At 40.8% G+C, this 22,515-nt stretch overlaps 1 protein-coding gene across 1 annotated transcript in view; it reads right to left on the bottom strand.

Annotated features, from left to right (window-relative positions):
• The window catches only part of znrf1 (zinc and ring finger 1), a 72,454-nt gene that overhangs the window by 23,215 nt on the left and 26,724 nt on the right, over window positions 1–22,515 (bottom strand). The window contains exon 2 of the mRNA XM_079280921.1: window positions 4,316–4,411. Within this exon, the coding sequence (XP_079137047.1) occupies window positions 4,316–4,411 (96 nt within the window). The remainder of the gene's footprint in view (window positions 1–4,315; window positions 4,412–22,515) is intronic.

Here is a 22,515-nt window from a genome sequence, read left to right as displayed (position 1 = left end):
GCAGCCATATTGGTTGTTTACGTTCCTAATGTATTCATACTAGCTTATTGCACTTATTGTATTCATATTAATTTGTGGCATGTATTGCATTCGTTTGTTTCTGCACTGTACGTTGGCACTGGTTTATGCTCTTAGATGCTTGTTTGAAAAAAGGAGATGTACTTATGACTTCTGGTGACTAGTAGTTCTCTCGAAAACCGATGTTGAATACACTTATTGTAAGTCGCTTTGGATAAAAGTGTCTGCTAAATGACGAATGTAATGATAAGTTTGGGGGAGGGGCTTTGGAAGGAAGCCTGATGGGATGTGCTGTCAGTGTTGAGGACTTGTAGACTAGATTTAATGACTTTTAGAGCTAGTGCTGCTAGCTACTTTCATTGGAAAACAGTTGGCAGGACTGGTTTGGGTTTTTAAGTTGGATCATTTTTTATTTTTTTTATTTTTTATTTTTATTGTTTTTAAATCGAGCGACCAATGTTAGCGACCCATGCTTTAAATGATTGTACCAGTCAAACAGCAGAGAACTCCAGTGATCTAGTAACACTTCCACCAAACAAGGATACTTGTGAAAGACCGATTTTAACAGCCAAAATGAATGGTGAGATATCCTGACTTTTAGTCTCTAGTATGGGCTAGACTTGCACCAGCTGCAAGACTTACCATTAAGTACGTTATAAATGCAGGTTTGCCATCTCAACTTAGAACATCCAAATTAATCATCAGTTTTAATGCCTAAACCTAACTAAGTATTTCACAATCTTTTCCCAAACTAAAGTAGTCTTGTTGCCTTAAACATAACCGAGTTGTTTCCTGGAAAGATGGAAGTTCATTTTGAAAAGACATTTTGCATGTAAGGTGCTGGAATTGACATGTGCCGCAGGACTTTTGTAGGGAAACAAATAAAAAATGAGGAGTAACGTTTTGTCAGATATCATACAAACCGTTGTACGAGGATATGTTGAATGATGACATATTTGGGCTTTTCCATCCTTTTAGATTCGTGCATCTCTTGCACAGTAAATGAGCGATGACCTTGCTCAGAGATGTGCTGACGCGCGACAGTTATGGGGCCCAGGTGATTGACAATGGACACCTGTGCATGCTGGGAAACAAGATAAACTGCAGCTCGGCCCGTTTTGTGGTTCTCAATAACCCAAGAGAGAGCGAGGGGGAGGGAGGGGAAAAAGACAGAGAAATTACAGAGCGATTACACGGCGGGAACAGAGCCTGACGGACAGACGGACTCACGGAGGACAGAGGGAGGACGAGAGATTTGCTGGAAATAAAGTGACAGGACAGACAGAGCCGTAGAAAAAAAGAAGAGGAATTATGGGAGTCCTTCTCCTTTTACCCTCTCTCCTCATCCGTTATCAGCCATCAGGGTGCTCCATCACTCTGGATTCCCATCTTCCCTAAGACAGTTTCACTCTCCTCTGTCACTCTCCTCGTTCCGCTCACGGTCTGAGTCCGGCTGCAGGCGTGAAACGTACATTATTTTTTACTGCGCTGGCCTCATGGGCCCAGTCAAATGCTGTCTGTGGCGCTGTAAAATAACTCCCCACCTCTGACGACTTTACATGATTTAATCTGTGTGGTTATTACCATGAGACACAGCATGTGCGCGTGCACACACACACACACACACACACACACACACACACACACACACTTCTACAAGGTGACCTTCAGGCTCCAGATCAAACAAACATGTGCCTAGTCTTGAGTCAAACTGGCTACAGTCAATCACGTGTCTCCAAGCCACCAGGAGGGGTCGTCACTAAAAACAGCAGCCTGCTCGAGTAAGTAAACAGTTGGGATGAAGGTGTCTGTAGCAGTGTTACTCGCTCGTTTTGCTCTTTGTGTACATTTTTATTCCATTCATAAATAGCCCCATATGGTATTGCCATGGACACAGAGTAAATAGCAGTATAAACATGATCTTTATTTTTTTTTATAATTTTGCTGAAGTGAGCAGAAATGGCCAACATTCACCACTGCGATGATTTGCTGCTTTTCTACACTTTTCAAATCAATATTTTTGGGGATTTTGGACTGTTTGACAAAACGATTTGAAGACATCATCTTCGGCTCTGAGAAAGGTTAGTAGCAGCCTTATGTATTCACATTTTTTAAATATCATTCATACACTCTCAAAGGTAGCGTGTGGTGCCATGTTCTTGTGAACGATATTGTTAATTGTCATAGTCTTCAACCAATCAGATCTTTACTTTGACATGTTGGGCATATTCTTTGACATACCAGAGCCTTCTAGCTGACAAGTACATCAGCATTAACATGCAGCTTGATTGGTCAGTGGGCTAGCGTGACTGTTGTGAAACTAGCTATCAGAACTTTGTAGTAGTAAGAGTTCAAGTTTAAAGATATGTAAGAAGTTTTGTGACATTACTTTTCAGCATTTTGGCATGTTTGGCTGTGACAATCCCAATATCAACTGCCTCTGTCGAGCGGACATTTTCAGCCCTCAAACGCATTGAAATGTATTTAAGAAATACAACTGTGGAGGCTCGACTGTCATCACTGGCACCCATGAATTGAGAAGGACCTCTTGCTGGAACTGAACTGCACCAATGTGCTGCACAACTTCGTCATTGAACTCTTTGACCTTTCCACATTCAAATCACAAATCAAAACTCACCTGTTCAAAACTGCTTTTAATGTGTGACTATTATTGTGTACTTTGTTTTTAGTGTATTGTTTTTATATGTGATGATTTTAATGTAAAGTGTCTTTGAGTGTCAAAAAAAGCGCTATATAAATAAAATGTATGATTATTATTATTATTAGTAGTAATCAAAGAAAGGAGGATGGACTTTGTCTTTATAGTTCGACTGAACAGCAGCTTTGGTATGTGAACTGCTTTTGTTTTTTTTACATCTGCAGTAGCGTTACTACTGTGTTCATTTTTCTATCGTGTCGTTTTTATGATATGGTTAATATTGTTCCCTCTGATGTGAATAATATTTAAATGGTGAGTCTGTGGCGGAATGCGTGTTTTAGCACTGCAGTTTTGCTGGAATGTGCAGAGGCCTGTTGAATCGAGTTATTTGGGTTTTATGTTATTCTACCTGCTTTGTCGTCATATCAATATATGTGACTGGTTCTTGTGAGTTTGTTCTTGTCATTGTGTTTACTACATTGATTTTGACTATATTGCCCGTTAATGACGAAGCATCCCGTCATGCGCGTATTCATGTATCTGCACTCTGCAGTTAGTGTATTTGTAGGTGTTGAGCTTCATGTAACACTTTATTTCACTTGTCAAATGTTGCAGTGTTATGTGAATATGCATTTTTTTACACGAAAAAATTATAACCCGTAGCTTTGGCGTCATGAGGTTATTAATAATGGTTCAACTGTAGCAGGACAGCACTGAAGGCCCAGGTATTAAATACACAGCCCGCCACTGGTATATTCAAAGTTATTGTCTTTTTAGCACCAGATTTTGAGGGATGCACTGATGGAGATTGTAAAATGGGTTGTCAGATACAGATGCACTGAAATATTCTTCTAATTGATTCGGTAGATTTATAGGATCTAAAGGAGTGTTTTTTCAAAGAATCTTCCTCATGTGAAAGTTGATATCAAAGGTTGTGACATGCATTTGTATTATTGAATTTGTGCTCATACAAAGACAATGTAATGAATTACTTTAAAACAGCTGTTTTTTTAATACATGAAGATGTTGTAACTTTGTTTTCTGCTGTCATATGCGCCACCTTTTTTGCGTCGTCATCCACCAGGGACACTTGGATGATTTTGTCATCTCAGTCATCTCATTGGTTGGTTAACCAATACGACAAATTCCGAAAAGTGTATGGTGCTCCTTTAGGATTCACTAAATAGCATTTCCCCCAAAACATGAAATACACTACGGAGTAACAGATTAGTGGTCACAAAATCGAATCAGTCAACTGATGGTTTAATAACAGGCGGAGAGGAGAGACAGTAAGGGATGAGCTGACAGAGTAACACATATCAGCTGATGATCAGGTGATCAATATGGCAAAATAAAAGACTTTTCCTGATTCCCTCTCATTCATATTTATCCTGTTTTAGAAGATCTAGCTCAACGGCACGCACCGGTCTGTGGACCCGGCCACCTCCTCGTGAATATTTATTAGCACAGCAGCATCGTCAGGAGACTTGGCATGTCGGGAATGCCCATACGTATGAAAAAAACTACCAAAGTATAAATCATGGCCGTTATTAGCTCATTACTTTCCCACGTTCCACATCGAACCTCCTGTCTGATGAAGAAAATGTACCTACAGAAAGAGACAAAAGCCTTCCTTACCATTGTAGGAGAGGCGAGGCTTGCTTAGACACATGATGAAGTGAACTTCCATTTCATTTGACGGCACGGACTTGGAGCAGACAGGACACTTGAATCCTAGGAAGAAATACAGAGGACAGATGAGTGAAAAAAAATCAAATAAATACCTCTTAAATAAATAACGATCATAAATATATGATATAATGTTAATATAGTAATAAAAGCTGCATCATGATGTGATTTTAACCCAGTTGACAGCCTACAACATCATTACAAAGCATATTAGGGGTGTAACAATACGCGTATTTGTATTGAACCGTTCGGTACGCATAACGGACCGAACATACGCTTGAAATTTTTTTTTTTAAATCCTTTATTTAACCAGGTAGTCCCATTGAGATTAAAAATCGCTTTTGCAAGATGTAAGTAACAATACAAGATGTAAGCAAGATGCAAGTAACAATACTACATAACATTAAGGAGCAGTTTTTGTTTTTTATGCTTATGTGTTGCTAAGAAGACACCCCAGAAGATGGGTCACTCAGGTATTGTTATGTGGTAGTGTAGTTAGTGGACCCAAACGCACGCACACAGCAGGTTTACTCCAGCCAAGACTTTATTTAACGGTGCAGGAGCAGTCACAGAATGAACCAACAAAAAAACAAAGACTAACTGTCCAACAAACTAAAGTCACTCCGATAATCTCCTCCGGAGTCGGGAGGGAAGCTCAACCGAGGCCGGGACAGGTAGCCTCCGGAGTCTGGAGGGAAACTCGACCGCACTCAAAACTGAAGGAACAGAAAACAAACAGATAACGATCGTCACTGAATCGGTGTTCAGACTTACGTGACCAGACAGACTGCCGAGGCAGAAGACAATAAGGGGTTGAAGCGGGTGAAAGACAGCACAACCTGACAACACCAGACTGCAGGACCAGAGTTTATATAGTGTCTAGAACAGGTGAGGAGAGTTGTGCTGATGAGGGAGTGTTTGATTAGTGATCAGGGGCAGGTGAAGGGAATTAGACTGGTGAGGGAGTGGCAGATAGGTAGCTACAGAAAGAAAACACACAAAGACACAGAAGGCAAAGCCTGATCGTGACAGGTATAGTTCCATCATTGTTGAAAGTCAAAGAATAACTTCATGATGTTAGTTGTAATGAATAAATATATTTTAAAATGAAGTACATTTCTCTGGCATTTATAGTTTTCTACTGTACCGAAACGTACCGAACCGTGGCTCCACTGTATCGTACCCAACCCAACCGTGAATTTTGTGAACCGTTACACCCCTAACATATATATACATCTCTTTTGCAAGAGATGTATATATATATATACATATATACATATATGTATATATATATATATACATATATATATAAGGGCTTGAGATTAACATTATGGTACACATTTATCTTCTAAGACAATGATGTAATGTCTAGGAGCCCTGGTGATAAATCACCCATCAGTAGACCGAGTAGAAGTGATGCTGTTTTTTCTCCAGGGCCCGTGCATCCCATCTAATGACAAACCATGACAAACTAGGCGTGGATGCTGTGATATAAAGCACGGTTCGGCCCGGACGAAATATTCCTCTTTGAGTCTCCAGCAAAGTCACGGTAGGGTCAGATGGTGGAATGCGAAGCTATTTAACACCAGTGATGTTTTACATTTCTTTATTATCACTTTAGCAGCTAAAAGGCTCTGGCGCTAACATCTAAAAAAGTGTGAACCAAAACTCTAAAGACAACTAATGAAATGTGGATTGAGGCATTGAATCTTTTTTTCCCCATTATTCTGAAACAGCTATTAAATCAGTAAGGATTGTAGCTGCTGCACTTTATACAAGCAAATGTTAAGTGAAGCAAGATCTAAAGGTCGGCACGATAATATGACATGAACACAGGCAACACAACATAAATGAAAGACGCCACTGTGACAAGGATCTTCTTCTGAATGAAAAACATTGCCCTTCAATATGGTGTGTGGTTGTGTTTGCATTTATCTTTATACAGCTACTTTTCTGGGTTGTACTGTAACCTGTGAGTACAACCCAGTAAGTTAACTGGTGACTTTCAGCCGAATGCATCCATGGTTGCTCGTCCACACATTTACACACACTACCTTGGTTGTGCTGTTTTGATGGAACCCATTAGGCCTAACTATATTAGTTTAACACATAACAGATAATTACATCAACCACTGGGCCACATGAGCCGAGTTTGCACACAGCTGAAAACAGACCCGACTGCTCTGCGATTAAGCAGACTTTTGATCAAAACAACAGCAGTCCTTGACTCTAAGCAGAGGTCAAGGATCAGTCATATTGGGATAGCAGGCCATATATATATATACTTGCAAAGTTATGATACCATCAAGCTGGAAAACATGTTTTCAGCCAACGACCCCTCATCAGTTTGGAGAGGTCTGCAGATACTCACTAACTACAGGAGTCTTCACATCTTCACACAGATCTTCAACCAATCACTGGAGCTGTGTGAAGTCCCCGCCCAAGAAATCCTCCATCACAGGAATAAATGACTACAGGCACGTTGCCCTGACGTCTGTGGTCATGAAATCCTTTGAGAGACTGGTGTTGACCCACCTGAAGGACATCACAGGGCCCCTGCTGGACCCCCTGCAATTTGCCCACTGTGCAAACAGGTCAGTGGATGACACAGTCAACATGGGACTGCACTACATGCTGCAACACCTCGACTCCCCAGGGACATATGCAAGGGTTCTGTTTGTGGACTTCAGATCAGTGTTCAACACCATCATCCCGGAAATACTCAAACCCAAACTCTCCCAGCTCACTGTGCAGCCTCCCCCTGTCAGTGGATCACAAACTTCCTGACAGACAGGACGCAGCAGGTGAGGCTGGGAAAAATTCCATCCAGCACCCGGACTATCAGCACTGGCGCCCCCCAGGGATGTGTGCTCTCCCCACTGCTCAGTGGACTTCAGGAGGAGTGCTCCAACACTGCCCCCCCCCTCACCATACTCAACAGCACTGTGTCTGCAGTGGAGACCTGCAGGTGTCTGGGTTCCACAATCTCCCAGGACCTGAAATGGGCCTCCAACATCGAAAAAGGCCCAGCAGAGGTTGTACTTCCTGCTCCAGCAACTCCTGAGGAAGTTCAACCTGCCTCAGGAGCTGCTGATTATTTTTTACTCCACCATCATCCAGTCTGTTCTCTGTTCTTCCATAACTGTGTGGTTTGGATCGGCCACCATACAGAAACAGACTACAACGGATTGTCAGGTCTGCAGAGAGAATCATTGGTTCCAGCCTGCCCTCCATCCTGGACTTGTTCTCCTCCAGAGTCAGGACACGGGCAGGAAAGATCACTGCAGACCCTTCACACCCTGGACACAAGCTGTTCCAACTCCTCCCCTCTGGTAGGCGCTACAGGGCTCTGTACGCCAAAACCACCAGACACAGGAAGAGCTTCTTTCCACTGGCTGTCACTCTGATGAACAATTAATCAGTCATACTGCACGACTACCTCCAATTGCACTATCACCTTAATTCTATTGACACTGTTGTTGTATTGTTATATAGGGTTATGTTCATTCATATATATATATATACTTTTGGACAGATATTTATATTGTACATAGTAGTTAAATGTTTATGCTTACCTCTGTTATACTTTTTTTGTTTTTTTGTTGTCCTTGTTTTTTGTTTTTATATCTTACAATTTTTTTGATTGATGAATAAAAAAAACGACATCAGTGGTGTATTATTTGTCCGTGTTTTAATTGTTTAACTGTCTGCAAACACAATCAGCTGTTTGTCTAAGAAATATTGTACAAATATGAATTTAAAAAAGCTTCAGAATCAGAGATATGGAGGTTCGGCAGTTTTACAATTTGTCAGGTTACACACATGGACAATTTCCCAACACTGAACACCCCCCCTCCACATGGCACCTGACCCACTTTTCCCTTGGCTGCTATTTTCAGATGCTCCATAGGGAGGAGCAGGAAGAGAGATGAGTAAAAAAGAGGTGCAGAAGGACGGTGAGAGAGTCCATGAGGAGGAATGAAGGGTTATGATACATGGTCCAGCAGGACTCTAGCCGTGCAGTCAGGGAGATGTGTGTGTGTGTGTGTGTGTGTGTGTGTGTGTGTGTGTGTGTGTGAGTGTGTGTGAATTTGCCTTTCGACTCAGCTAAGCACCACAAATCCTTCAGGACTTTTCATATCCAAGGAGCGCTTAAGGTCAGATAGGGATGAAAATAAATGAAAGGACTGGATCATAAATTAATTATAGCGGTGCCTATGTGAAAGTGTGGATGTGCGTGTTTGAGCAACTTGTGCCAGAATTCCTGCACCGCACAATACTGTGCAGATCTGGTTTATGTCGAATTGGCACATTTCTCTCAAATGTGTTTCTTGACTGTCATCGCTGTGGACGTCAGTACTTTGATGATCACCAGCGACGGGACACTCTCTACCAGAGACTGTAAAACCTGTTGTGCTATGACTGTGGCTATGCCATTGACATTTTTAGACATTATTTCAAGTAATATTTTAGACACAAGTGCTTTTTTTCAGGCGAACCTGAAACTTTTTCAATTTGAGCTGTGCCATATGTGTATTTGTTATTAACCAGTAACATATACACAATTTTACAGATATCAGCACATCTCGCAAGTGTTACCTGTATTATACAATCAAAAAATTATTAAAATACACTCTTCAGTATGGGTATGCAATTTTCGAGCAGAGGCCTAAAAATAGGGCTCGTGTTCAAGAGGATAATTCACAAAATTAACATCAGAAGACTTGAAACTACACTGAAAAAAATAAGTAACATTTACTTGAAAAAAGCTAGGTAACAATTTGCACGCAGAAATTGTGAGTCATTTTTACTCAGATATTCTCAAGTTAAGTTTACTTACTAGTAAGAATTGTTTTTTATCCAAAATATGCAAGTAACTTTTACTTGCAAATTTCTCCCTTAGACATAAAATGTACTGAGCCTTTTATAGTAATCTTTACTCAGGCTACCTTTGGATCTAATTACAAAACCCCAGTAAAAATCAATTAGGTGTTTCATGTATATTTAACCAGCTTTTCTTTACTTTTTCTGTTGAGAAATATTAAGTAATATTTACACAATATATCTTTAATCTACTACTTCTCTACAAAACTATTCAAATATGACTGTTGCATTTTCTAAACTGGGCTACTGTTATTTAATAAAATTGTCTTAACATAAGGCTTCTACAAAACATGAAACATCTTCTTTTAAACTGCAGCAGCTTTACTTGTGAACTGTGAGAGGTCACTGCTGACCGGCACACACCAATACCAACATATATAATCTGGTTGGCATTGCCAGACAAAACATTTCTAAATCAGTGCTGCCAATAACAAATTTAAGGACACAAAACGCTTAGTCATTTAACAAACACTTTTAATTAGAAACGATGGGTATTGCTTGACAACACTTAGATACACAGATGAAGCCCATGAGCAGAAGGAAAGCCTTTGCCACACTTTGACAGTCATCAAGAACCTCTTTTCCCTCGATGACGACGAACACATTGTCAGGAGTGAAGCCTTTCTGTGTTGCATTTCCATTGATGACAAGGATCTTCATGACATGTTGAGCATAGTCCTCTTCAATGACATCTTTGAAATTCAAATTTACGAATGTTCATTTTTATGTCTTCGAGTCTGATGTGTTCTCAAAAAAGGACAATAGTGGGGGAAACTAACAAAAATATTGAATGTGTTCAAATGCGTCATTATGTATCTATTCTCAGTGTATATGAGGCCAACATAATTTTATATAATATTAATATATGATATCCAAACTTTACCAGGCTGGGTGAATCCAGCATGGGTCTTTGGTTCCTGCAACTCCGCCCTTTGTCCCAAGTATCTCCAGAAAGTTGGTAATGCAATTGTCGAATTTCGACAAAAAGGTTCGCTCGAGATGAACTGTGGTTATTCTTCTGAACTCCTCATTGATCTGAAACAAGACACAATAAAAAACAACATGATCAAGATGAGGTACCTTGCTAAAACAATTAATGCAGTTGTCCTTATAGTAGTCCTATAATGTACTATTGAGCAGCAACACAAACTACGGCCTTCAAAATGAATCAGGGTGTTTTTCTAAGAATTCAAATGTATATGTCAAGTTAAACTATAACACTACTAAGTTGATTTTACCTTGTGTCAACTTGCTGATGTCAACTTGCTGATGTCAACGTCGTTTAATATCCTGTGAAATATATAGAGAATTATGTTAAAACATAAACACACAACATTAAATCTGAATTTGACTTAAGTCTTCATATCGATAGCATGTTTTATCCCCACACAAAAAAACAGCACATAAACAAGTCACCATAACGTTAATACTGAGATACACAGCAGGCCTGGTCATGTTGATATGTGACACTAACTCAACACAGTACTGGCACCTTGTTTCATGCCCACAGCCTTCATCATCAAGGACACCGCATTGGATAGAGACATAAGAGACAAGTTTAAAACTGATGACAGAAATATAAGTTACTGTAAAAATATATCAGAATATGATAGTGACAAAATATTGTTACGTTTAGCACACGACCAGTGTGCTCGTTACTGCTCAGCTATGACTCCGTCTTGTCACATTTCCCTCATTCGACCTCGGCTGGACTTGAGGATGTCTGAGAGGAAGCGCGCTGTGTGCGTGACTCAGCACAGCAAAGCACCTGTGTGGCAGAAGTGGGCTTCACTTAACCAAAGTAATTCAGCCCCCCTCCCCCCACGTCGACGGAGCGCAGCCGGTCGAACACCGTGTCCCCAGGCCAACAACTTTTCAAGAGAGAACCCTGTAAAGTCGCGACCAAAAACAGCCACAAAATGTAGCGCCGTGAGCCATGTCTGTAATGCTGCCCCAAGTTAGCTAGCATGATAGCCTAACTAGCTAGCACGCTAAACTGACCAGTTCGCTACTCTTCAGTATTCACAACTCAAACACCGACTTGACCGAAGGCTCAACAGCAACGTAGAGCATTAATTAAACATATAACCTACCCCAATGGCTCCCGTCCATGAAGTTCCTCTCCTCAGGTGAAACTCAGCCGTCCTTCAGGTTCTGCTGTTCCGTCGTCTCATTGAAGAAAGGAGCGCGAAATCTCCTCTGACGTCACCCCGAGTACGCGCTATAGGTTGCCAGGTTTTACTCGTATTACCCAAGTACATTTTACTTTGTTGTGTCAGGTAGTGCATTCAATACAGTAGTTTAGTAGATATTACTTGGTGTGAATGATTACAATTTACTTATAAAAATGAGGATACATAATTACAAACAAATACCAAGTAACACATTCAGTAAAAGGTGATATTTTAAAGTAAAAGCACTGAAATGATAATTTCTTGTAAAATTTACAAAAATAATCGAGGTAATAATTACAGGGCCAAAAACTCTTTTTTTTCAGTGTACAGATAAACTCATGTTTACTGAGGTAATAAATCAAGTGAGACATAGAGTAATTTTCTCATAGACTTCTATACAATCAGACTTCTTTTTGTAACCAGAGGAGTCACTCCCTGCTGTTCAGCAGAGATAATGGAAGTTTTAAGACACTTCCGCATCGGCCTCAATCGGCAGAACTGGAGGTTGTCGCCTGGTTGTGACGTTATTATATGTTTTTTACAAACCTCAACCAAGTCGTTTCAAAATATTAACCACATGGCATTGAGGCAGGTATAAAAAGTATTTATGAAACGTATTGTATATTTAAAAAAATCAACATTTAGCATAATCTTGTGGTTTGCAGACACATACTACGCCCCCAAAACAATTCTGGCGACTGGGTTGGATCATTTCTTTTCAAATTATGTGCTTGCATAGAATCTTTTTCTGTGCTCTACATGTCCAGTTACACTCTCAGCATTTAGGAAAAAATATAATTCCATGTAGATAGAAGGAAGGGAGACACTACACAGAAGCTCAAATTCAAACACAATGTTCTCCATTCTACCTGTCTGTGCGGAATATCCTAAGAACACACAGGCAATATACACACATATGCACCTACACGCCAATGCACACGCACTCTTTGCATTACTATGCAATAACAGTGAGAGAGATTGAATAGATGGAGCCGTCACACACTCTGAGCTGAAGTGCGATTAAATGGTCCCAAGGCGACTTATTCTTGTCAATCCCTGCACAGAAAACACACACTCACACACTTCTCAGGCGAGGTCACTCAACTCAATCTCTGGCCGATGCATATTTCATCAACCCTTGGCAGCTCGGGCCCAGCCTGAGACCCTGACGCAGCTCCCAAATATCCACTGATGAAGAATTCAAGACAAACAAAGATACGCAGCGGGAAGTTGAGCTACAGATAAACAGCGCAGCTTTGCTGGGTATGAAATGTTTGCACAGATTGGTACTTTTTGTGCCTACGCTGCAGCCGGTGGAGAGCTGCTGTATTTGCTCTTAAATGTTCAGTCTCAATCTATTTAATCTCCAGGACACACATTAGTCTGGGATGTTATTTAGTTACGAACACAAGAGAATATTAAAATCCACGAGTTTTATGTTGTTAGCTGGTCACTAAAACATCCAAGATTCACCGTGCTTTTGTTTACAGTGGTTATGACTAGAGGTGCAACGGATCATAAAACTCACAGTTCAGATCGTATCACGGCTCAGTCACGGATTGGCTCAAAAATCACAAAAGAAAAAAGAGCAAATATAACTGTTAGAGATCCCTGATCATGTTGTTTTGCCACTGATAGTAATTGCAGATCATTGATGATCCATATTAACAGATAAAGCACAGGGTGAGGAAATTTCCCCACCTAAATCTCCACTATCATCTCGTCAGTCAACTCTCCCCCGTCACGTGCTAAGTGAAATCTGACCTCTCACTAATCTGTGCGGCGACTCTGCTGCTGCTGTATGGAGCAGACACTTTCAGTTTCTATTAAAAATAAGTTTTATATCAGTTTTTGTTAAAAAAGAGGGTGGAGACGGTGGGTAAGTTACCTCGCAACGCAGCTGGATTCTCGCGATATCACGATATTCCGAGAAAATTTTGGTATGTGATGTTGATGTACAGTAGGGTGGGACTGCTGTTGACATAGTTACCACCACAATACACACACACACATGTGTCATTTTTAGCTGGATTCTCAGAAGACACTTGCCGCTGCTGCGCTGAAAAACTGCTTGAGTCTCTCTGCTCAATAAAATGGCTGTTAATCAGACAGGCCACAGGTGACTCTCACCCTGTTTGCCCTTGGGAGGTGTGTGTGTGTGTGTTTGTGAATGAGAGACAAAGAGGGAGGGTGATGGGGGATGAAAAAAGCTCAGAACCAGTGTAACAAGGGACAGCAGATTGTCTCTTTAAAATTAAAGACAAAGGCCGGTGGTGATGCAGAAAAGTGTGTGTGTGTGTGCATGTTGATGAACAACCATTCAGATGTTAAGAGATGCGTTTACTAGGCTAAAGTTAATCACGACACAGACCAGTACAGTAAGAGCCTCGCTGCAATTGCGTTTGTAATATAGCCTTCTGTGGTCCCCGCCTTGAGATTGCGTCCTAACATCCTCTAATGCACACACACGCTGTCAAGACACACACACACACACACACACAAAGCAGCAGCAGCAGTCAAGTGGCCTCTTCCTCCCATCCATCTTCGGTCCGGTGCAGGTAGAGGTCAAACAAGCCACGTCGGGGTGCATTAAATGGCTGCTGCTTGATTCAGGAACATGAATGAGTTTGAGGATTCAGCATTCATTCATGTTTTTTACAGCAGCTTTATTTCTGTTCCCTTCTCCATTCTCACTATTGGACTGCTGACAGAACATGTAGCTGTCAGTGTCAGTGAGTGGTGGTGGCTGTTCAATAAAAAGAACCACAGCTGGAATTCAGGAACTGAGAATGTTTTTATTTTTTTGTGTGTAGTGTTGATTAAGAAAACAATGTTCTTGCAACATAATGTCTAACCTTGTCCATTACGTTTTCTTGGCAATGTGTAAGCAGCAGTTGAAAAACCAAATTAGAAGATGATTGGAAGTAGATGGAATGTGATGCGAACAAGCAGTCTTGCAGAATTCTAAAAGGCTGTTGGTTTGTTTTAGTGACATATGCCAATTCTTTCTACACAGATTCTGTCGAATGCTGCTGAATGATGATCAGTTGCTGTTGTGTACCTCATCAAAAATAGATGTTACTCGCATTCAACTGACAAGTGTCAATGACAAAACCATAGCATTTTTAAACAGAACTTTAAAATGACAATCATAGCGTAGCACCAGCCAGTTCTGCTCCATAGACTCGCATGTAATGGTTTCAGGTGTTCTTCATGTTCAGGCTGGTTTAGTGGAGTTGGATCTCGTCATGGTTAAACGTTGTGCAATAGTGTTACTCGTTAATCTGAGAGGTCGAAAGGAGATATACATTTCTAAAACATTACGTTTCTACATAAAAACCTGTGGAGCTAACATTAGCAGAGTACGGCAGTAACTAGCATTAGCACTTATATGCTATGCTAGGTACTGATGGTAGACTGAATATCTAGATATGCTTTAGCTTTTTAATGATTGTACAGTGAATAAAGACCTACCCAGCTTTACAGGAACAGTGTTGTTCCTTCATTTCATTGTGTTCTGTCTCGATCACCAGGTGATGTGTTTTTTCACTTTTACAGCGTGACTTAACCCTTTATCTTTATTTTCTAACCTGATTTCACTGCTAAATCAGTTTTACATCCTGTATATATTCGTAAAAGCCTATTGTAGACCCTACAGTTTTTTTTGATTTTCCATAAATTAGATGTTTCTTCAGGGACTGCAGTTAGTGACAGTGTGGGCTCCGTGGTAGCAGCAGCTGCGGGTTTTAGTGAAGGGTCAATTATGCAACATGGCTGGGAAGAATTATTATTTATGTCTATGCTAGTAGAAGAGCAGTTGCATGCACAAAGTGTTTCTTTGCACATCCCACTAAAAAAAGAGCAGCATACATTTAGCCACAAAGGTAGCATTACTTTGTACAATTCTACTAAACGGAAAGTAAAGAAATAAAAGACACAGTTGCCTGAGATGCGGACAACATGGTCTGATTGTTTTCAAAGTTCAGTTTTATATAATCCTATATGGATTGTCACTTTACCATGACAGTAGTACATCAAACAGATAATCTTCCTCTGCCTCGTTTTAGTGCTCCTGATGACATGTAAAAGATTTCACTATATATTCTGTTACTGCATTGTCTATTTCTCACTTTTCATAAACATATTTTAGTTTAACTGTAAAATTAGTATGTTTGCTCCGGTCGGTCGGCGGTGCTTGGTTTTGGCTTGACTGTTTTCACCACGCTGGGTGGGTTACAAACTTTCTCATTTTACAGCTGAACAGTCACTAATATATGTTTCTGAAAACATTTGAGGTGATTCATATTTGATCAGTTTGATCAGAGTTCACACTCCTCGGCTCTGATTGGTTGGTTCCTTCGGGCGCAATAGAATCTTGCAAGTGACTTTCGGAGCACTATAAGGAGGCAGAGGAACCTGATTTTTTCATAAATTATCTGTCTCATGTAGTACTACTTTAAATAATGGATAAACAGATGAAATAGTTCCCCAGTTAAAACTAAGAAACTGTTGAAACATCCAGCCTCTGCCCTAGTAGTATAAATGCAAAGTTATACAAACTGACCTAAACCTTGAAAATGTAATTGTATTAAAAAGGTGTTGCAACAGATACACTTAATAGGAAGAATAGTAACATCTTTGGAACATGAATGGTGGATGTCGACGAGGGGGGACTGGAGTTCATCTGACCAAATGGTCTGGGAACTGCTGTAGATCCTACTAATAGGTATGCCACAGGTGCAGTGTATACCAAAAGGTGTCTTCGGTTAGGTTTGTTCATTTGCTACATCCAACTCAACTGAGTGACCAAAAGACAGTCAACCAGAGGATATTATTATCATATATATACATATATATATATATATATATGTAGACTGATGGAACACAAATACCAACACAAACACAAATAACTGAATTTGCCCAGTGCTTTAGCAGGCCTTTGATCATTATACCAATCAGTCATCCCTCAGACCAACGGGCCTCTCCTACCGCCCTTCTGCCTCTTTATCGACACGTCCCGTCAATACAGCATCAGTGCTTCATCAATACAGTTTTGCTTTTTTTTCGTGACCAACATGTTTAATCCCTGTCCACCTTGGCTGAAGATTCCCCCAGTAGCGCCTTGCAAAGTGGGAAAGCATTTTTAAATGCTTAATCACATCGCCTGTTTGAACAGAACAGAACAGATAGGAGAAGAACTAGTTTACAATTCAATACAGGCCTTTGCGGATGACTCACGAATCTCCCAGTAGCACAACCGGTGCGATCACCCAGGTCCGTTTGTCGCGCGGTTGAACAGTAGTGATGGGTCAATTCACAAATCGATTGTTCATTTTTACAAATACTTTTAAGCGGATGTGTTGATTAAGTTCATCGCTGGACCTGAATCAGATTCTCAGACCAGATAAGCCTCCATGGTTAGACTGTAATTGTTTAACACAACAAAAAATCATGAATCTAAATTGATGATTAAATGATATTATACATACGTTTTCCACTGCAAATATTTTAACTGCCAAGTAGTTTTTTGACAAATAAATAACTGAACAATATATACAGCTCCATTGCTCAGTTGTAGACCCTTCCTGACACTCTGTTGCTGCCTCAGCTGCCACAGCAGAAACCTGGGAACATTCTAAACAAATTAATTGGATAGCTAATCACACTGTTCGGACTGTTTAGCTTTCCCAGGTGTGTCCTCTGGTCCAGACTGTCCTTGCGTCCCCTCGGGACGAGACCTTTTGAGTAATTTGAAAGTATTTTTCAATATTCATCTGGATTGACTGAGCAAACATTCAACGTCAGAGTTGTAGAAGTAGCGTTCTAACTAGCTATCTAGGCTCCTTACATGTTTGCCGATAACTTATTTAAAGAGTTGGGTCTCCAACATTGACAGCATTGTGTTAAGAACATAATAGACTAACTAATGAGAATTTACCGTAGACTGTATATAAGAAGTGGAAGTAGTCACCGTGATGTCACCCATCGAACTCGAGTTTGGCATTTTGGCCATCGCCATCTTGGTTTTTTGCAACCTGACAAGAGGGTGAAGCTAAATTCAACTAAACACTGAATTAGACATTTCATCATTTTTTTTCTCTTTCCTCTTACACATACTAGGAGTAAGCGAAAACAGATGGACTGGCCACGCATGCTTTTAGTTAATGTAAGTGCATGTGAGCGTGCCCCACTGGTTAGCTCTGCACTGCTCTCATATGCCGGTTACACCTGATAAATCTAATAACCCTAAAATAAACACTATTAACTCTGTCAGCATGTTTTCCATAGTATGAACTGCTAGCGCTATTAGATGCAAGCCACCGGCTCAGGCATCACCATGTTGAGAGCCATTAGGAGGCAATTGAAATGCTTCCAATCTCACATAATGCACCTTTACAAAAACATGGCCGCCTTGGTAGCGACCTGTCAATCACAAGGTAGCCCCACCCTAAAGCCTACCCTGCTTTATGGTCTATTTGACTCTAAAGGGACCATAATGTACTAAATGAACATCATGCTGTATTGAAGAAGACTTGAAACTAGAGATTGAGACCATAAACTCATGTTTACAATGTTTACTGAGGTAATAAATCAAGTGAGAAATAGAACCATTTTCTCATAGACTTCTATACAACCAGAGGAGTCGCCCCCTGATGGACATTAGAGCGACTGATGGTTTATGGCACTTCCGCATTGGCTTCACTTTTCAGAACTGGAGACTGTCATTTACTTGAGTTAACTTGAATGCATCAGCTTAGGAAAAATTTGCGCAGAGGTGTTCATGATACTAACGATTATTGAGCTCTGTATTCTGTATTCTATTTAGAAATTCAGCCCTCTACTGCAGGGAAAAGCCAAAAACTAATTCTTCCTCCTGTGCATGATCACGTTTTGATTCAGAAAGGAGTTCTACAATGAAACAAGAGTGAACTCACTTTAAATAGTAATCAAATATAAATGTACATGTATAACCACCACTGTACTCTCTCCCATACACAAAAAGGTAGTGCAGGTAAGGTATTCACATGCATGATAGACACATGTTGTGACACACAGTGGGAAAAAAACAGAGTTCTATCCTCTCAAACAGACACATGCCCACTGTTGGCTTCAACCAGGTTAGAGGGTGAACTGATGACGCTGCATGTAATCTGTTCTGTGGAGTTCACTCACCCTTCTGAGGTGAAAAGCAATTACTCAGCAACCCCATTACTTCCTCTGTCCTCATCTCTTTGTCTCACTGAGTGGATGTCTGCATGCTATTGTTTTCAGATTACAGACACATAAATCAATCTTCCACTTTTATATCCCGGTGCTTTTTAATTTACTGCAAATGGCAATAGTGATACAACCGTACCTTGTTTCTACAGGACAATAATCTGATTAAATTATTCACTCTTAAAGTTCTGTCAGTTGCAGCAAAGTCAAGCTCACATTCAATTCTACCCACAATTCTCACGAAAAAAAACAATTATGGTGTTAAAAAATGGCATCTTTCTTCAGACACATGAATGGCACAATCTTTGAATAATGATCAAATAGTTCCAAGTGAACTATTTTACTTCTAGATACGACCCTTTTTCTGTATGTCATACCGCTGTCTCTCTCTCCCCTTGTTTCCTGTCTGCCTCTTCACTGTCGACTCTCATCCATGCCTTCAGCCGAATACAATGGAGGTCAATGGAATTATTTTTCACTTAGTGGTGCTAAAAATGTAGAAAATACATTAAAATATAACAGTAACAGTCTGAATCAACTTGCCTGATATGCTAAGTAATCCATACCTCACCGTAAACAGTTGTTTATTGGATCTCTAGATAAATTGATCCAGACTCCAGAACTTTGGCAAACCTCTATATGCTGTATTTCCTACTTGTAATGATGCAGCCATGGGATGAGCGAGTGTAAAGAAAAAACTCCCCCAGTTCTCTCCGGTAGAGAGAATGATTAAGGGTCTGCTACCTGAAATAACTCTTCCTAGCTGCTGCTCGGCCTGTGCTTGCATGATAGGGATTTTTTGGAGGGATGAAAAAGAGCCTTCCCACCAGATTCTGATTATTGACAAGTGTACATCGACGTACTCCAACATGTACATGGGGTCGAGTACAGTGCTTCTTTATGCACAGAAATAAATCATCCTCCCACACATGCTCTGCACACACAAACAAATAAATACGCAGCTGATACATCACATACATGGGCCACACAGTTAGCAACTGACCGGCGTTCACACAGTCGGCTGGATGTTGTGGCTGGATTTCACGGCCGAACACAGGGATTGGGGGAACATCTGTGCCGCTGAACTGATTGCGGGATTCGGGAATATAGGTCAGCACTGCAATTTATTCCTCTGCCTCTCTCTCCCACACAGACACACACACATTCACACTCTCCCCATCTTCCCTCTTCTCTTTCCTCCCTGTTAGCTCAGCGCAGTGAACGCACAGAGGAGGCATATGAGGACACAAACATACACATTCTGCATACATACAAGGGCAGAATGATGTGATGGAGAAACTGCGAGCGAAGTTTGGAGATTTTTGTTGCTGTGACAACTACATAGCCGCCCGACACTGCTGGTTTTTTTTTAGACACGCACGAGCCCTGCGTGCATGCTGTGACACAAACACACACACTTCCATCACATTTTAAATTGTCGCCCCAACCTCAATATTCCCTTCCTGGATGACTTTTGCCGCATGCACACACAAATGTTATTTACACACGCATTCAAAAATAAATTTCAAAAAAAAAAGTCAGAACACGAGGTCAGGAAAAAGAGAGACAGAGTTAGAAAAGGAGGAGAAGACAGATAGTCTTGGACCTCATTTTAAATGGTCCCTACAAGCAACAATGTAAAAGGTATAAAGGGTATCAAAGGTTGCATCAGGCGTGTGGCTGTATGTCAACACCATAATAGGTACTGCAATTGCTATGGGCTGGCCAATTACGAGCGGCGAGGGCTCCGGCGGTCGTCGTGGCAGTCGGTGGGCAAGGCGACAGTTGCCATGGACAGCGCCTAAATGTCGTAACGGCAGAGCAAAAAGACTTTCAAAAGATAAACCTCTGACTTTGGGTAGCAAGCGGAGCAGGGACAGGTAGCAGCATTTATACAGACTGTGTTTAGGACAGACTACTGTAATACATTGGACTGTCAGAGTTACAGTGAGAGTTACAGAAAAATACCCGCCATGCAATGTCAGACAGTTCAACTTTCTTGCTTTATCCACTTCTCTTTGTTATGTCTCTTTTACATAAGTAAGTGATTTCCTGCATTTCCCAGAATGCACTTTAACAGTGGCGGGCCATGCATTTTATACCTGGGCCTTCTGTGCTGTCCTACTACAGTTGAATAACCTAATTATGAGCCACAGCTATGGTTATTATTTGTTTCTAGGGGTGTAACAATACACGTATTCGTATTAAACCGTTCGGTACGAGGCTTACGAACCGAACAATACGATTGAATAATACTAATGCATTTGGAAAATGTAGAAGCTTAAATTGTGGGAAATATAATGTTTTCGGTGGACTGCGCTCACGTAGGAGACAACGGGCTGTGTGACCTCTCAACCCGGAACAAAACAAAACAAAAAACACCTGAGGCTACGCTAAACTAGCTTAATGGGAATTTAAGTTTAAAAGCATCCCTAGTATGTTTAATAGCACCCCTAGTGGTGGATATTGTATGTTACAGTATAGTTACTTATAGAAGTTTTAAACCAAAAAGCATAGTCATTGAATGTAAGTATAGTCACTAAGTGTATTAAACACTGTGAAGAAGATTTGCTGAAATGTATTGAACCATGAATGAGATTAGGTGAGTGAGGGTTTTGCAGGAGACGACCATATATGAGCCAGCAGAGACACCGGCATCTGGAAGGATGCAGGAAGTGGTCAGCGAGGAGGACTGACCATCGGGTCAGAGGGCAAGGAGGAGTCCGAGGGAGGTCAGCCAATCACTGAGCTGATACAAGACATTCCAAAGACATTCGTAACAAAATACTCTGTTTCTCAGGAGAATATTCAGACCTCGTGCCTTTCGTTTTACAGCTAAACGGATTTCGTCGGACTGTTGGATGGAACTCATTTCGTCTCTGCTCCATGGACCATATTACTATTAATAGTGTGATTCAGTTTGTAACTGTTTTTGCTTCTATTAATTATCAAATACTTTTTGATTATAACTCGAACCAGCTGATTTTTGGCACTGCTTTGTTGACGGAAGACGGAGCAGAACGGAGGGGCGGCCTTCCATTGTCTGCGAGAGTCTGGACCCTAACACAAACCCCGCGATGACGGGATGCTTCGTCATTAATGGACAATGCATAGTCAGAATCAATAACAATAACAAGAACAAATGAACCGCCCAACATGTCAAACTAAAGATCTGATTGGTTGAAGACTATGACAATCAACAATATCGTCCATATACTTAAACTGCAAAGGCATCGGGCATCGGACCTCTCTCCTTACATGGAGACATAGGGGCTGAATCTGATTGGATAAAAGCTCTCCTTAAAACAAGCTGTGCTGGAAGCAGCGCTGCAGGCTGGAAGCAGAGCAACAGAGGAAGACAGGAGCTGTGCAATGAGAAAATAAGCTAATGGGAAAAAAAATGATAACACATATAGTGTACTTGTGAAAAATGATTAAATTGTAAAATAGCTATAACTTTGTGATTCTGTTTAGGCCAGCAGAGAAGGCTTAGCTGGCCCTGACGGCCCACCACTGTCCTTTAACAACCCAACAGGGAAGGAGCACACACTTGCTGCAAAAGACATTTCCAACAGAAAACTGTTCCTGCCTTGTGAGCAGTCCGATTACAGAGAGTTAATTACAGCAATTGTGATACATTTTTTTTGTGCAAATTGCCCAAAACACAAACCAAACAAAATGCTGGTTCCAGCTTCTTTTCTTTGTCTTGACGAATCATAAATGGGATGTCTTTGGGTTTGGCTGAACAAAATCAGCAATTGGAAGATGTCAGCTTCAGAATTAATGATTCATTCAGAAATTGATCAGCAGATTTATTGATAAAGAAATGAAAAGGAGAATAATAGTTATTTGTAGCTCCAAGCTAGACATATT

Source organism: Melanostigma gelatinosum (assembly GCF_949748355.1).
Source record: "Melanostigma gelatinosum genome assembly, chromosome: 1".
NCBI lineage: Eukaryota > Metazoa > Chordata > Actinopteri > Perciformes > Zoarcidae > Melanostigma > Melanostigma gelatinosum.
The sequence above is the reverse complement of the archived record's forward strand: the minus strand, read 5'-3'. Positions and strand labels throughout refer to the sequence as shown.